The 17,351-nt window shown below is 36.6% G+C and overlaps 1 protein-coding gene across 25 annotated transcripts in view; it reads left to right on the top strand.

Moving 5' to 3' along the window:
• The window catches only part of DST (dystonin), a 447,461-nt gene that overhangs the window by 292,409 nt on the left and 137,701 nt on the right, over positions 1-17,351 (top strand). For 24 of the 25 annotated variants that reach the window (XM_036024280.1, XM_036024276.1, XM_036024278.1 and 21 more), the window contains 6 exons: positions 963-1,046; positions 1,977-2,084; positions 2,660-2,758; positions 12,728-12,856; positions 15,068-15,156; positions 16,447-16,579. In XM_036024280.1, the coding sequence (XP_035880173.1) occupies positions 963-1,046; positions 1,977-2,084; positions 2,660-2,758; positions 12,728-12,856; positions 15,068-15,156; positions 16,447-16,579 (642 nt within the window). Of the gene's footprint in view, positions 1-962; positions 1,047-1,976; positions 2,085-2,659; positions 2,759-6,300; positions 8,998-9,810; positions 12,478-12,727; positions 12,857-15,067; positions 15,157-16,446; positions 16,580-17,351 lie in introns of those variants that run through there. The other variant, XM_028509345.2, reaches the window with a different exon arrangement.

Below are 17,351 nucleotides of genomic sequence, written 5' to 3'. Positions count from 1 at the left end.
CTAAAAGATACCAAAATCAATGACTGTTCAAAAACTTTTGAGCAGTGGAAAAAACATTTTGGTAGGTGTATTGTATCAAATGGAGAGTACTTTGAAGATGACTGAAGTTTAAACATTAAGAATAAATATACAGCCCTGGCTGGTGTAGCTCAGTGGATTGAGCGCAGGCTGTGAACCAAAGCATCACAGGTTCGATTCCCAGTCAGGGCACATGCCTGGATTGCAGGCCAGGTCCCCAGTGGGGGCCATGTGAGAGGCAACCACACATTGATTCTCTCTCTCTCTCTCCCTCTCTTCCCTTCTCTAAAAATAAATAAATAAAATCTTTAAAAAAAGATTTCTAAAAAAAATAATAAATATACAATTTTTTATAAATAAATTCTGAATTTTTTGGATCCTCTCCCCTTAATATCACTTACTTTGATTTTTTGAAAATCATATTTGAAACCATGAGGAATAAGAAAGGAACACATTGGGGCAATTTTCAGATTCCTAATGATTGTTTAATCACAGGGATGGAAATCTCTTTGACACTCAGCTGGTCAAAATGGTTTTGTGGGATCCTAAATAAATGAAAATGTTTAGTGGTAGAAAATTAAACAGCCATATTTGACAAAAAGTTCAATTCTTTGAGATTTTTTTTTCCATCTTGATGGGCCAGTAATTTCTAGCTCTGTTTTGATCAGGAATAGGTAGGGGCCCAGGGCTTCCAGTCTACTTTTGGGTAATGTTTATGAAGTTTTATAATTTCTGCTTCAGAAGCTCCATGTGGGTGGGTCACTTATATGGGTTATTCTAGAAGTTTGTGATTTATCCATAAGGCACATTACATATTATGTGCTAAGGGCTAAGGAACTATACTGTTAAATGATGTGGATATTTCTTAGTTCCTGAGCATTTTAAGTAGTTCAGTAGTACAGAAATTCCTTTTCATTTTTCTTTTAAATTGTGTGTACTTATAGATGCTGGTGTCAGAAATAGAAATGAAACAGAGCAAAATGGATGAGTGTCAAAAACACGCAGAACAGTACTCAACTACAGTGAAGGTAAGAGGATTCAGTTACCTGCCTTACATTTAATATTCAGGTTTGTGATTCTACATTGAATTTTTTAAAGCCTTTGCAAGTCATTTCACTCTGTGTTAAAAAGTGAAAACAGAGAGCCCTGGCTAGATTGCTTAGTTGATTGGAGCATTGCCCTGTACACTGAAAGGCTGCGGGTTCGATTCCTGGTTGGGATGCATATGGGAGGCAACTGATTGACGTGTTTCTCTCACATTGATGTTTCTCAATCTCTTTCCCTTCCCCTCTCTCTCTAAAATCCTAAAACATATCCTTGGTTGAGGATTAAAATGAAAACAGAGAATCTTTATTTGAAACTTTTTGACACCTATCTAATAATTCTTTGACATCTGAGTCACACAACAGCCCTTGGTTTGTTGATTTTCTCTGTGTCTCACATCTCATGCACACACACCCCTCCACACACATAAGAAAGACTCTGAAGAGCTCTGAAATTCATTTTACTTTGTGCTCCCTCCCTCCTTTTTTTGCCCTTGATTGCTCTCTCTTCCCCTCTCTTTCTCTCTAACAGTGCTATAGTATTCCGTGAAAGAACCTCTAACTTTTTGAGTTCTCATGCTTTTTGAAGTCTTTAACAATGAATCAGCTTTAGCCATCCAGATGCACAGTACGCTAGCCTGACTAGAGGAAAGCGAGCCGAGTGTAACTAGCATGTTGTACTAAATGTTTCCGTGAGCTTCTAAAGAGACTTAGGAACTTCCCTGGCCACCCTAAATGTTTCTGATTTTATTGTCACTTTGCGAACATCTCAGGATTGAATGGAATTGTGATAGATTCACAAAAACTGTTGTTTTGTAATATTTTCTTTGAAGTTATTCAGTGAAACTAACTTCCAATTTGGACGCTTTAGCACTTTGCTTCAATTAATTTAATTTCATTGACTCCTTTATCCAGGACTATGAATTACAAACGATGACCTACCGGGCCATGGTAGATTCACAGCAAAAATCCCCAGTGAAACGCCGAAGAATGCAGAGCTCCGCAGATCTCATTATTCAAGAGGTAATAAAAGTTCAGTAGAGAAGGGAGGGAGTACAACACAAACAATACTTTAAAAAATTCATATATTTGCATTGTAAAATGTACATAATGGTAAATTTACCATTTTAATCATTTTAAACTGTACAGTTCAGTGGCATTCAGTTCATTCATGGTGTTGTGCAGCTTTGGCCACTGACCATCTCCAAAAACTGTTCATCAATCCAAAAAGAAATTTTCTACCTAGAAATTACATTTTACTAAGTTTTTTAAAAAAACCCTTTGAAGGGGAGAGTAATGGGGAGAAAATGGGGACAACTGTAATTGAACAACAAAAAACACTTTGAAAATCTTTGGTCAGGTTTAATTATTAATTGCAGATTATAATAAATATACTTCCTGATTAAATTTAGAAGAGAATTGCCATTTAGAATGGCTTGGGCAACAGTAATAAGCTCATTCCTGTCACCATTATTAGGGAGTGTGTACTTTGCTGTCACAGGGCCTAGTTAATATTATAATCATTACCATCAGGTAAGTAATGATACTCACTAGGGCACCTGGAGGTTATGTTTGTATTGTTTTTTCCTTACTTGCAGTTCATGGACCTACGGACACGATACACTGCTCTGGTCACCCTCATGACGCAGTACGTTAAATTTGCTGGTGATTCACTGAAGAGGCTAGAAGAGGAAGAGGTAACCATTAACTATGAACAACTAACTAAAAAGGAAGTATGTAGTGTGGTTTGGAAAAACAGAAAAGGTTTTAGGTTAAATTTACATGGTTAATAGCGGATATGTAAGTAAGTATTTAATTATAAAATTAAAATGGAAACAAGTATAGGCTTCGGGTTTTTTGACTGGTATTAAGGTTTTCTCAAATAGAAAAAAAAGTCTTTATTTTCACTGTAGGACTCTAATTTGGACAATTTGATGTCTTAAATGGTTCTACTTAAATTATGAAATGTTGACACTGGCGGAATTTTTGTGTTTTCTCAAGTTGAGAGGTATAATTCTTTGAAGTATAGCGACTACTACTATAATGTCTACAGAAATACTGTGTAAACACATCTGTTTTATGTATTATAATTAATTTACATCTTCAAACATAAAACAGATTTAAAACATACAAGCCATTAATTTAGAAATAATAGGTATTTGTACAAAATGATAGTACATTTTAAGAATTGTGGAGTTGTTTTTGTTTTTATTTTTATTTTTAACCAAAAAGATATGGTATATAATAAGACTGTTTAACTACCAATCTAATTTTGGAGGATTCTGCATTTTAGAGTATATATTCACAAATAGAGTAAGGAGTTATTTGTGAATATATCTTGTCATAACAGGCTATTGTATGTATTTTTCAAGGGACTGTACTCTGCTTTATCATCTTGGTATGCTTTCTATTCCTAACCTCAGAACAGACAAAAATAGTAGACTGAATGCTGAAATTATTAAATTGTCTGGCATTAGTCATTTGAAATTAGACCGTTGTTGAAATTCTGAAGGTGATTATACTTAGTATAACTGTGCATATAATGAGTGAACTAAAACAGTAGTAAATGTTAAATAGATGTTACCTCCTTAGTTTCTAAAAATGAGACTGCTTTTGTAAACTATTTTAGTCTGTTCAGTGTTAATAGTTTTCTACAGCTAAATTGCTAACATAGCTAATTGCAAGTCTTTATAACTAGCTTCCTTTGTGCTTAGAATGGAGAACCAGAATGTTTGTGACCATCCAAATAATTGGCATACACCTCTCATTTGTGAAAAAAATCCCTAATTTTTATATTTTGACTTTTTGAGACATGCAGTTCTGTATAAATGGCACACAGGTCTTTTAAATTATATTTTTAGCTGTTAAATTTAAATAAAATAATTTAAGTCCTTTTCCTTTTTTTATAATATATAACTTTTATTGCACACATACAAGTCACTTTGCTGAAGCTTATCTTATGAGGTAGGATACTATTATAGAACCAAATCATATTTCCCCAAAGCCTGAATATATACAAATTATGCTTGTTATCCTTTGAAACATAAAGGAATTATAGTGAATTGAAAGTCAAAATAATATAGGCAATACAAATACTATAACGTAAAATACATTTTTAAAAATTCCCAAATGAAAATTTACCACTTAAGAGTTTATATTAATGGAATGTAAAAGGTGTATTTTATAAAAGGTATATAGCTCAGCTTTTAGACTCCAAAGAGTAGTGTTTCTGCCACTGAGTCTGTGAAGACCCACATGAGAAACCTTGGTCATTTGAGAGTAGAATTTTCCATAATAAACATGAAATCAAAGAAAGATGCAAGTTAATTTCAGAAGATAATGTCAAATTAGAAATGAAAGTAGAGTACCTATCTATAATGGATATTAGACAGGTAAAGAGATTTTTTGAGTCTGTATTGGGAGGAAAGTACATTAAATATTAATTGCTGAGACTAAAGGACAATGTATCTCCTTGGGGGAAAGTTAGAGGAAACTTGAGGTATTTTTATATGAATAAGCTTGAAATCTATAAGAAAGCAAATAAACAATAGGACTAAATTATTTCTAGTAACTTTTCTAGTATTTGCCAAAAAATTCAGAGTATCTAGACAATGTAAGATTATTAACAATCAATAAAATTACTTTAAGATGCTGAGGGTTCAATAACATTTTTTTTGTGAGAGAATTTTTAATTTTTTAAACCTTAAAACATACCTAAGAAAAAACAGGCTCAAATCTTCTTAGCAATAGCTAACTTTTAAAGGGGGTTTGATAAAAAATTGAGAAAGACCATATTAGAAATAAACTAATAAAAATATTGATAATTTAATATTTAAACTGAAAAAAATGCTTAAATGTCACTAGAAGTTGACTCTGATAACAAAATAGAGCACTAGCACTAAGTATTGCAGACTGCAGTGAGTTCTGTTTAAAATGAGTTCTTATTTTAAACCACATTTAGGTTAGCAAAGGAAACAACTGAAATGTTTGTCAGAATTATGGCGGTCCAAGAAATTTGAGGAAGCAAAATAAGATATATGGTCTATAATGTCAATTAAATTATCGAAATTTAGCAAAGCTTCTCAGTTTAAAAAAATATGTTCTAGAATAATTTCTCAACTCTTGTTTAAACTGTTTATAGTTACGGTTTGGGCTAATGATATGAAACTAACAACTTTATGGTATTAATAAAGAGAAACTAAATAGTAATTGGAAATGAGCTCTGACCATGTAGTTCTGTAGTAATGCCAAGTGGGCTCCTCCCAGCTGAGGTTGATTTTATCATGAACAAGGTAAAAAAAATCTTATATTTTATTTTATCCATTGACTCTAAATCCCTAAGTAGATTTTAAAAAGCATTTATATTTAATGAATATCTTTGTGTTTATGGAGTATCTAAAGGTACATGTCAAGGTGGATTTGTATGAGGCATGTCATTAACAAGAGCAACAAATCTGTGAGTATATGAAGCACATCTTTTCTAAAGCCACCAGGAGCTGTAGCTGCCTTTGCATTAGCAATTCTGATTATGGTTTTCTTAATATGGCAATTTGTACCAGTTAGAAATTTGACTTCAGAAGTGACAAGTTTTTGTATAATTTTCCTTCTTCCCCATGTTAAGTATTATTTCCTGATTTGGCTCTCAGTCCCAAATTTCTGTATTTTGTTTCTTTAATCATAAAACAGAGGGATGTGAATATCATTTTAATTTCCATTGGGCTAGATATGGAAAAATAAATTCTTTAATGTCATTTGGTTCTTATATGTTGTATGTTCTTATCAGCTTGGACTAAGTTGTGGGCGAGAGCAGAAAGAACACTGTTGAGAAAGCTTTCAAAATTATTTAACCATTGACTCTAAATCCCCAAGTAGATTTTACCTGTACCTCAGTTTTCTCATCTATAAGCAATATGTTTTGGAAGGTCCCTTCTTGCTATAAAATCCTGAGCTAGCTAATTTTTACAACCAAACTATTTCTGAGAGATTAAAAAAAGATACTTTGGTTTAGAAAACCCGTTATGAAGGGTTTTTACCTTCTCCTTTTGCTGACTGTCTGAAGCTTCCTCTCTGAAGAAGGTGGTGTTGGTGGTGGTGGTGGTGGTGGTGATGGTGATGGTGGTAGTGCTTGTTCTGCATTTCGGTTCACTTGTTTTTGTAAGTACTTTTCTGGGCCTGGCTTCATATTTTTAAAGACAAATTGGAGTAGAACAGGTTTGACGCTTTTAAACATCTCTTGTAGATGAAAAGGTGTAAGGAGACCTCTGACCATGGGGCATATTCAGATCTGCTGCAGCGCCAGAAGGCGACAATGATTGAGAATAGCAAACTTACAGGAAAGATAAGTGAACTGGAGAAAATGGTAGCTGAACTAAAGAAAGAAAAGTCCCAGGTAGAGGAAGAACTTCCGAAGGTCAAGGAGGCTGCAGAAAATGAATTGAGAAGGCAGCAGCGAAATGTGCAGGACATTGCTCTGCAGAAGATCAGAGCTGAGAGTGAAGCGAAACAGTACCGCAGGGAGCTGGAGAGCATTGTGCGGGAGAAGGAGGCCGCAGAGCGTGAGCTGGAACGCGTGAGGAGGCTCACGGCTGAGGCCGAGACCAGGAGGGTGGCCGTGGAGGAAAACCTCTGCAAATTCCGGAGCCAGTTAGAGGAAAACACATTTACGAGAAGAACCCTGGAAGATCACCTAAAAAGGAAAGATTCGAGCCTCAGTGACTTGGAGCAACAAAAGAATAAGTTAATGGAAGAATTAAGAAGAAAGAGAGACAATGAGGAAGAACTCTTGAAGCGGATAAAGCAGATGGAAAAAGATCTGTCATCTCAAAAGCAGATCGCAGAGCAACAGCTGAAAGAAAAGCAGAAAATTGAATTGGAAGCCAGGAGGAAAATAACTGAGATTCAGTATTCATGTAGGGAGAGTACGCTACCCACATGTGCTGTCCCAGAGAAAGAGCAGGACAAACAGAAGGCTGAAGAGCTCCAGCAGCAGGTACACGAGCTGGTAACCGCCAACAGAAAGGCTGAGAAGGACATGAGGGAACTCAAGTTTGAACTCAGTGCCCTCCAGCTTGAAAAGACTTCATCTGAGGAAAAGGCTCGTTTGCTAAAAGAAAAACTAGATGAAACAAATAATACACTAATGTGCCTTAAGTTAGAGTTGGAAAGGAAGGATCAGGTAGAGGAAGGGTATTCTCAGCAGCTCAGGGAACTGGGACGGCAGTTGAACCAAACTACAGGTAAAGCTGAAGAAGTCATGCAAGAAGCCAGTGATCTGAAGAAAATAAAGCACAACTATGAGTTAGAATTAGAATCTCTTCAGCAGGAAAAAGGGAAACTGCAAAAAGAAGTAGACAGGATCACCAGGACGCACGCGATAACTGAGAGGGATATTCTGCACTTAAATTCACAAGTGAATTCTTTTCGGGATGAAAAGGAATTCTCTAATGAGAGAATACAGATCTGCCAGAGAAAATCAGATCATCTAAAAGAACAATTTGAGAAAAGCCACGCACAGTTGCTTCAGAATATTAAAGCTGAAAAAGAAAATAATGATAAAATCCAAAAGCTTAAGGAAGAATTGGCAAAAAGTAATAAGTGTGCAGAAATGTTAAAACAAAAAGTAGATGAACTTAGTAGGCAAAATAATGAAACCAAGTTAGTGATGCAGAGAATTCAGGCAGAATCAGCCAATGTGGTTTTAGAGAAACAAGCGATCCAGCAAAGGTGTGAAGCACTGAAAATTCAGGCAAGTGGTTTTAAAGAACAGCTACGCAACACAAATGAACACTTGCACAAACAGACAAAAACAGAGCAGGATTTCCATAAAAGAATTAAGTGCCTAGAAGAAGACCTGGCCAAAAGTCAAAACTTAGTGAGTGAATTTAAACAAAAGTGTGACCAGCAGAACATTATCATCCGGAATACTGAGAAAGAAGTTAGAAACCTGAATGCTGAGCTGAATGCTTCCAAAGAGGAAAAGCGACTGGGTGAGCAGAAAGTACAACTACAACAAGCTCAGGTGCAAGAGTTAAATAATAAGTTGAAAAAGGTACAAGATGAGCTGTACTTAAAGACCATAGAGGAACAGATGACCCACAAAAAGATGGTCCTATTTCAGGAAGAATCTGATAAATTCAAACGTTCCGCAGAGGAGTTTCGGAAAAAGATGGAAAAATTAATGGGCTCCAAAGTTATCACTGAAAATGACATTTCATGCATCAAACTTGACTTTGTGTCTCTTCAGAGAGAAAACTGCAGAGCTCAAGAGAATGCGAAGCTCTGTGAAACAAATATTAGAGAACTTGAAAGACAGCTTCAACAATATCGTGAGCAAATCCAACAGGGGCGGCATGTGGAAGCAAATAACTACCAAAAGTGTCGGAAACTTGAGGAGGAGCTGGTAGCTCAGAAACGTGAAGTTGAAAACCTGAAGCAAAAAATGGATCAACAGATAAAGGAACATGAACATCAATTAGTTTTGCTCCAGTGTGAAATCCCAAAAAAGAGCCCAACCAAAGACTGTACCTTCAAACCAGATTTTGAGGTGTCAGTGAAGGAGTGTCAATACTCTGGGGACCTCTCCTCTAGGAACACAGGACAGTCTCACCCAACAGCCAGATCTCCTCTGTTGAGATGGACTCAAGAACCACAGCAGTCGGAAGAAAAGTGGCAACATCAGGTTGTGGAACGAAAGGACGTCCAGTGCTGGCCAGCAGGCACTCCACTGGAGAAAGAGAAAAGCCAGCAGTGTTACTCTGAGTATTTTTCTCAAACAAGCACTGAATTTCAAATTACTTTTGATGAGAAAAACCCTAGTTCAAGACTCTCAGAAATAGAGAAGATAAGAGACCAGACTCTGTACAATTCCAGACAACCTGTTAGATATCAAGATGACAAATGTGAAGTGGACCTGGTGAAGCTTTTGGCACCATTAGAGGTATAATCTGGACTGTAAAACCCTATCAGCTACCTATGTTAAGTTTCCTCTCCTGTTTCCTTTCTCTGCTAGACCAAATTTTAAAAAAAATAATGTTAACTGTGATTGGCTCTTTGTCATTCTGACAGAAAAATAATACTGTCATTGTCTAGTGATTTACTTGAATCTTTAGTACAATTTATCAATCTTTAATTTTTAAGTGAGATTAAGCACACAGATATAATGGCTATACTGTTATATCTATGGGATTATATTCTGAAAAATATGCCCATTAAAAAACTGGAAAACTAGAAAAAACTAGAAAACCAAGCAGTTAACTTTAATTTCTAACATGTTCTCTGGACAAATTTCTTCCCAGTCTTTTTTAAACTGAATTTATTGGGGTGACATTGGTTGATAAAATTATAGGTTTCAGGTGTTCAGTTCTGTAACACATCATCTGTATGTTGTACTGTGTGTTCACCCCCCAAGTCAGGTTTCCTTCCATCACCATTTATTCCCCCTTTACCCTCTTCTATATCCCCTCACACCCTTTCCCTCTCGTAGTCACCATACTGTTGTCGTCTGTGAACTTGCTTGTTTTTTCTTACTCGCTTCACCCTTCTACTATTTTAATGCCTTAATCATCATCTAAAGTAAGCTTCAGACTCTCAAAATATATTACCTGTTCCTGAACTGTCTTTGGTTTGAAATTTTTCTTGTCTTTACTTATCTCATCTTTGTTATTCTAGGCATTATATTTGGATTAAGAGTGGGTAAAGTGGCATAATATTCTTTAAATGACTTTTAACGCCTTATAAATTCCTGTTGCAGATAGCTAAGAACAAGCAGTATGATATGCATACAGAAGTCACAACATTAAAACAAGACAAGAACCCATTTTCCAGTGCTGAAGAATGGATGCTTGGATTCAAGAGAGATTTTATTAAGAAAGGCTTAGAACCAGAGACCTCCCAGAACTTTGATGGCGATCATGCATGCTCGGTTAGGGAAGATGAATTTACATTCCAAGGGCTGCGGCACACTGTGAGTGCCAGGCAGTTGGTTGAAGCTAAGCTTCTGGACATGAAAACAATTGAGCAGCTGCGACTTGGCCTTAAGACTGTTGAAGAAGTTCAGAAAACTCTTAACAAGTTTTTGACAAAAGCCACCTCAATTGCAGGGCTTTATCTAGAATCCACAAAAGAAAAGATTTCATTTGCCTCAGCATCCAAGAAAATCCTAATAGACAAAATGATGGCTTTAGCATTTTTAGAAGCTCAGGCTGCAACAGGTTTTGTGATCGATCCCATTTCAGGTCAGACATATTCTGTTGAAGATGCAGTCCTTAAAGGAGTTGTTGATCCCGAGTTCAAAATTAGGCTCCTTGAGGCAGAGAAGGCAGCCCTGGGATATTCATATAATTCTAAGACATTGTCAGTGTTTCAAGCCATGGAAAATAGAGTGCTTGACAGACAAAAAGGTAAACATATTTTGGAGGCCCAGATTGCCAGTGGGGGCATCATTGACCCTGTGAGAGGCATTCGAGTTCCACCAGAAATTGCTCTGCAGCAAGGCTTGTTAAATAATGCCATCCTGCAGTTTTTGCATGAGCCATCAAGCAACACGAGAGTTTTTCCTAACCCCAATAACAAGCAAACTCTGTATTATTCAGAATTACTGCGAATGTGTGTGTTTGATGTAGATTGCCAGTGCTTTCTGTTTCCACTCGGGGAGAGGAACATTTCCAATCTCAATGTGTCCAAAACTCACAGGATTTCTGTGGTAGATATTAAGACAGGAGCAGAGCTGACAGCCTATGAGGCTTTCAAGAGAAGCCTCATTGAAAAAAGTACTTATCTTGAGCTGTCAGGGCAGCAATACCAATGGAGGGAAGCCACATTTTTTGAATCCTATGGGCATCCTTCTCACATGCTGACTGACACTAAAACGGGATTACAGTTCAACATTGATGAGGCTGTGGAGCAGGGAACAGTTGACAAAGCGTTGCTGAAAAAGTACCAGGAAGGCATTATCACACTCACAGAATTTGCCGATGCTTTGCTGAGCAAGTTAGTGCCCAAGAAGGATTTGCATAGTCCTATTGCGGGGTATTGGCTGACTTCTAGTGGAGAGAGGATCTCTGTCCTAAAGGCCTCCCGTAGAAATTTGATTGATCGGATTACTGCCCTCAGATGCCTTGAAGCCCAAGTCAGCACAGGGGGCATAATTGATCCTATTACTGGCAAAAGGTACCGGGTGGCTGAAGCTTTGCACAGAGGCCTAGTTGATGAAGGGTTTGCCCAGCAGCTGCGACAGTGTGAATTAGTAATGACAGGGATTAACCATCCCGTCAAGAACAAAGCGATGTCAGTGGTGGAAGCTGTGAATGCAAATATCATAAGTAAGGAAATGGGAATCAGATGTTTGGAGTTTCAGTACTTGACCGGGGGGTTGATAGAGCCACAGGGTCACTCCCGGTTGTCAATAGAAGAGGCTCTCCAGGTCAGTATTATAGATGTCTTCCTTGCGACTAACCTCAAAGATCAAAAGTCCTATGTCAGAAATATAATATGTCCCCAAACAAAAAGAAAGTTGACCTATAAAGAAGCCTTAGAAAATGCAGATTTTGATTTCCACACAGGACTTAAACTCTTAGAAGTGTCTGAACCCTTGATGACAGGAATTTCTAGCCTCTATTATTCTTCATAATAGGACATGTTGAGTAACTTTGCACAGGGGAGATGCTATCCAGTTCATGTGATCTGTCTGGAGCAGGATGATGTCAGCTACACGGACAGTCGGGTGATTGTGTCACATACTCAAAGCAGTATTTACTTCTGGAAGGCTGGAAATAGCTGACTGTTCAGAAGAGAAAATGATTTTTAAATTGAAACAAACAAACAAACAAAAGATTTACTGTTCTTAAAAATAGTTTCATTTAGCTTTGAAATTAGTTCTTTCAATCTTGCTCACACCAAAATAAAGGTATTTTACTGAGAATACAGCATAAACTTGATGAACTCCAGTAAGTTCAGAGAGAACATCCTTTCTTCAGAACTCTCCATCACTGAATAGATCCTCGGGTTTCCCTTTATTAAATGATCCCTTACACTCACTGAAAGAGCACTTCAAACAGCACCAGGGAATCAAAGAGAGATGTACATTCTCTCCCAGCACCCCTGAGGCTAGTGTTTTAGACTGCCTTAAAACATGAAAAAGTTTTTAGTTTTCTGTATATAGTCACATTCTTTACATATTAAATGTTTACTACAGTCTTCCATTTTTAATTAGACTTTGTGATGAATGGATTGTGTGTTGGAAGAGGGGGAAATATTCCTCTTCATTCTGTGTATTTTTCAAAAGTGTGCACGCATTCTCCTTTCCGATGTCTTATACGGTGCTTTTCTGTCAAGACCATTGTGTTTGTGATGCTAATGCAAAGGCAGCGATACAGATATTTTCTAGTGCTTCATTAATAAAATCAAGGTTTTGTGTGTGTGTTTTTAAATTTGTCATACTCATAGACCAGCTGGGAGGTTAAAGAGTGTTTGTCACACCTTCCTTTGTTACCATAAACATTTTTGAAGTACATCCACGAAGGGACGTGGTAAACATGGTTAAGTGAATGAATAAAATATCTCAGTAACCTGTGTGTGATAAAAGCCTTTTTACACTCTTGTTTTTTATGGAGATGTCAGGCTCAGTCATTTACTGGAATGTATCTTCTTTTACTACTCATATCTGTCAGAAGTCACTGGAAGAAGAAAAGAAAGAGCATGTTGAAAAAGCCAAAGAATTACAGAAATGGGTATCAAATATCAGCAAGACATTGCGAGATGGAGAGAAGTCTGCAAAATCTCCCTTCTCTAAGCAAAAGGTATTCACTGAGGGCCTGGTTAATAATAATAATAGTGGGTAGAATCTATAAGATGATACAGTCCATCTAAAAAATGTTTCATTCATTACCTTACTCCCCCGCTCCATTTTTATAGGCAGTTATAATGAGGATCAGAGAGGTTGAGTCACTTGCCCAATGAATCACAGTATTTGGTAGGCAGAAAGAAGGTGTTTTCTGATTCCAAAGCCTGAAGTGTGTATTAGTCTTATTATTAGTGAACTAATATGTTGTGCTGCTTTTCCAGCACAGCAATAATTAGCTCTGCTTCTCAATTATTGTGATGAGCATTGCAAAGAGCAGAGGCATCTGTTTTGTGCCCAGAAAAAGCCCATGTACTCCAATTCACACATGTATGCAGTCTCTTTCTTAACAGATGAGAAACCAAACTTAACAACCATTAAAAAAATACAAACTAGGATAAATATTTTTGAGGATTGAATTTAGTTGTGCTTTTTTGGACGTTTTCTGTTTTATGAAGAAGTGTTCTCCAGTCAGTAACTGGAAATCCTAGATTCTTTCCCTTACTTAGATGAATTCTTTAGCTCTGTGGGCTATCTCCTGTACCCCAACTGCTTGGCATTAGCTGGGTAGCTCCAGCTCCCGAGACGTTAGTGTCCCACGCTGTCTGTTGGTCTGCCTCCACTCGAAGCTTCAAGGCCATTGGTCTAAATTCCAGTATTGCTGCTGCTGCTAGTGATAGCACTGGGATTGCAGCTGGGTTCTTAAAAATTTCCAGTAAGTTAAGCAGCATTTTTTGGGAAAACTTTTCCTACATTGCCCCTCTGCCCATACCTGACCTTTGGAAATTTTAGGGGCTATTGTTAGCTATCATTAGCTTCCCTTTCTAGCTCTGCATCAATACTCATTCATCATCAATTAACATTGCTGACATCATTATATAGGGGGAAACTTCAGTGACTTATCTAATTTTCCCTGTGATATGAGGCAGATGTGATTTATCTCCTCCACCGCCCCCGCCCCAAAGTTTACAGACCTGGGCATATAGTTGAATTATTCAATTGAAATAAAGCTATATTAGCTCACACAGTCTTGCATACTATATTTCATAAAGTGTAGAAGTAAGAAGCTTGAAAGCAATTATGTTTGGTATAAACCCGTCAAAGTAATGTTATACATATATTTGGTTTAAAATATCTTCTTTCCTCCCACCCTGTCAAATAGGAAAAGAACTAAAATAGGTACAATAACTTAGCAAGGATATCTTGGGAGAACAAGTTGCATTTGAGAAATGTGGATTATAAACCATTGGTATTTTCTCATTCTGTAGTTTTAAAATTCTTCAAAATTTTACCACATCAGTTTTAGACCTACTGGACATAAAGTAGATACTTTTTTTTAGTGAAGATCATGGCCTAAATTATAAATCTCTAATAACACTGATAAAGGAATTTAAGGCAATTTGATGTGAATAATAAATGCCTTTCAAAATATCATTATGGCCTCATTATTACCTGTAACCATTAAAAATAGACCTTAGTTGGCTCTTAGTAGAATACATAGGGGGAAAGATACGTTTTCATTGGCCCATCATTAACTCTCATTTCTGTTCATTTTAAAAATGGCAATTTCTGATATTAGGTATTCAGAAATGATATACCGAGGAATTAGGAGAAAGTATTACTTACACTCCTCAAATGGATCAATTTTATCCCTCTGACCATCATGAGCAACTTTTTCAACTGTGTCTTAGCAATAAAAATTATTTAATCTTGATCTGCAGACATGCAGATTAAATTGTCACTGTAATTTTTTCAAAAGTAGCATTGTATTCAGGAACTTGGGTGAAGTAAGACCCTTGTTGGGAGTAGTGTTCTCCAGTCATGCCATTTGGGGGCACAAGGATGCCACTGGGCCAGTGCTGGATCTCTGGCCACCTGGGCTGTGAAGGCAGCCTTGATTCATGGTTGAGCTGGGACAAAAGCAAGAACCATATAATGCTGCATTACTGTTTACTCATGAAATAATAAGGCTTTCCTTAAGTATTCATTCTAAACATAAAGTACTCCTTTTATCCAGGCCCCTAGACTGATGGTAAGTGATGGGTTATTGACTTGGGTCACCCAGAAGATAGACATCATTTGGGTCTTGAAAACTTGATTTGTTTTTTAAAATTACCGTTGGTTAGTTTCTATGAGGGCAGAATTTGAGTGTGTTTTTTATACTTTGCAGATTTCCAGTGAAGAAATATTATCCAAGAAGGAACAGTTATCTGAGGCACTTCAGACTATGCAGCTATTTTTGGCTAAACATGGAGACAAGTATGTTGGTTTTCATTAACCTTTTATTCAGTGTAGGAAAGTGGTCTTAAAAATGCTCAGGAAAATAGAAGATGGTAAATTTTGTTTGAGATTTTTTAATGAAATTCAATCACAAATTTACTTAGTAATGTAATAATGTAAGATTATGAATTGAGCAATTTGAATAATTGTCATTTTTAGTTACTTTAGTCTGTGTTTACCAAAAGCCTGAGAAGTACTTATTATCCCCATATATTACTGATAAGAAAACGGGCTCCAGAGGATAAGGTTTAGTAGCTAGTGAGTTGTGAAGATTCCAAGCCAAGTCTTAATATAAGTAGCACTGTCTGAGATTTGTTTTTTGGAATATATCATCTTCATTTTATTAAATATGTGTAAATATTTCCTGAGTCCTGGAATGACTCTTGTAAAGTCATGTCATTCAGGTCTTTCATTTCATCCCGTGGTTGTTTGTATTAAGGCAGAGGAAAAGGAGATGAGAGAGGGAAAGGGAAAAAGATAAGGAGCTAGTTGAAGAAAATAGGGTGGAGATAAAAAGGTAAAATGATAGGCAGTGCCATGCAGAAGCAGTGAGACTGGACACAGGCAGGCCTCCACCAGTGATGTAGGCCAGGGTGTTTCCGTATGGCCCCATCACTCACTCCGGGAGAGCAGGTTAGAATGAAGGGGAACAGAAAAAAATGTGTATGTTCTTGGAGTTCTTAATGGGAAACCTGGTTTCTCATATGTTGTTCCTACTTTTTGTACCAGGACACTTTATCTATTTCAGCTAATACCTCAGGCAGGGAAGGAATCTACCTTTTTCTTAAACCCGTTTTGACTGTCCACTTTAGGATTATTCCATAATGATTTCTTATTGTGCCTTAGAGAATCAGGTTAATTTCCTCTTTATCCTTCATCTTAAACAAGTTTCACCTTGAGTAATAATGGTACCTTATTGTCCCTTTTCCTTGTAGGGACTAACAATGTCAACTTTCCCTCTATCAGTCAACAGCTACTGGTATTTCAGAATCTTGTATATGACAGAGAGGTGCTGATGTAGTAGTTCACACCTTTCCTTCAGTCCCCCTTTTTTAGGCAAGAGAAGGATTCCTAGATGTGTTTAGGGCCATTCTTAATTTTCATATGCAGACCTGAGTTATCTGAGGTTATATTAAAAGGTTATATTATATTTTATGATTGTGTACCTATTTATTTAGAAGAGTATTTTATAATATCATTGAGCCTAATACATCATCTTTATCACCTGAAGACTTGCACTCCTCATTTCATACTTTCTGGTTATTTTAGAATGACAGATGAAGAAAGAAATGAATTGGAAAAACAAGTAAAAACTCTTCAAGAAAGTTATAATATATTTAGTGAATCTCTGAAACAACTTCAAGAGTCAGAAACTGTGGGAGATGTAAAGGTAGAGGAGAAGGTAATATTATTAAAACATGAAGCTATTTCAAGATTCTTAGTTTTATTGCATGATTGTAGAAATGTAAGTCAGTGGTAAAGAAATGACTCTGAATTGTGTATATGGAGAAAAATGGAGTTTACTTAAGTATTTGGAGATTTCAGTGTTGTTTATTAAATGCAGTATTATACTTGCTGTCATCAGTTTCTGTGACATCTTAATCTCTGCCTTGCATGATGAAAGAAAAGAATCATTCATTTTTCTAACTCTTCTCTTTAAAAGCCATTCTCCTACTGCTAATTAGGTATTTTACTATATAAATGTGATGTTCTACTTGTGAAATAGCCTGGGAGTCACCTCTACTGGTGACATTGGAGTGTTATGGGATTTTTTTTTCCAGAAATATCATGGGATTTATTTGAGTAACACTGGGCCATATGTTATAATGAGGATGCCCTAGCATCTTCTTAAAATATAACAGAAATCACTTAAAATTTGGCCTTTCCTTAAGTTTTTAAAACTTGATAATACATATTCACAATATTCAATATTCAAAAAGACATCTTTGTATTCAATTCCCTTACTCCCTGGAGTACTTTACACACTATTTGTCTCATTTGGGGTTTTGTGACAATTTCTCCAGTTCATTATGTTTCGACTGGGAAGAAGTCTGTATGCTGTAAACATCAGTAGCATGGGGTTTGACACACTCTCTTTCATGTTAGTAGACTAATCTCACCCAATTGCAGAAAGCATGGTTTGCCTTCTGGGTATGTGTTCTGTTTTCTCACTG

Source organism: Phyllostomus discolor, chromosome 4, assembly GCF_004126475.2.
Source record: "Phyllostomus discolor isolate MPI-MPIP mPhyDis1 chromosome 4, mPhyDis1.pri.v3, whole genome shotgun sequence".
In the NCBI taxonomy this organism is placed as follows: domain Eukaryota; kingdom Metazoa; phylum Chordata; class Mammalia; order Chiroptera; family Phyllostomidae; genus Phyllostomus; species Phyllostomus discolor.
Note: the sequence above shows the minus strand (reverse complement) of the source record. Positions and strands in the feature narration are given on the sequence as shown.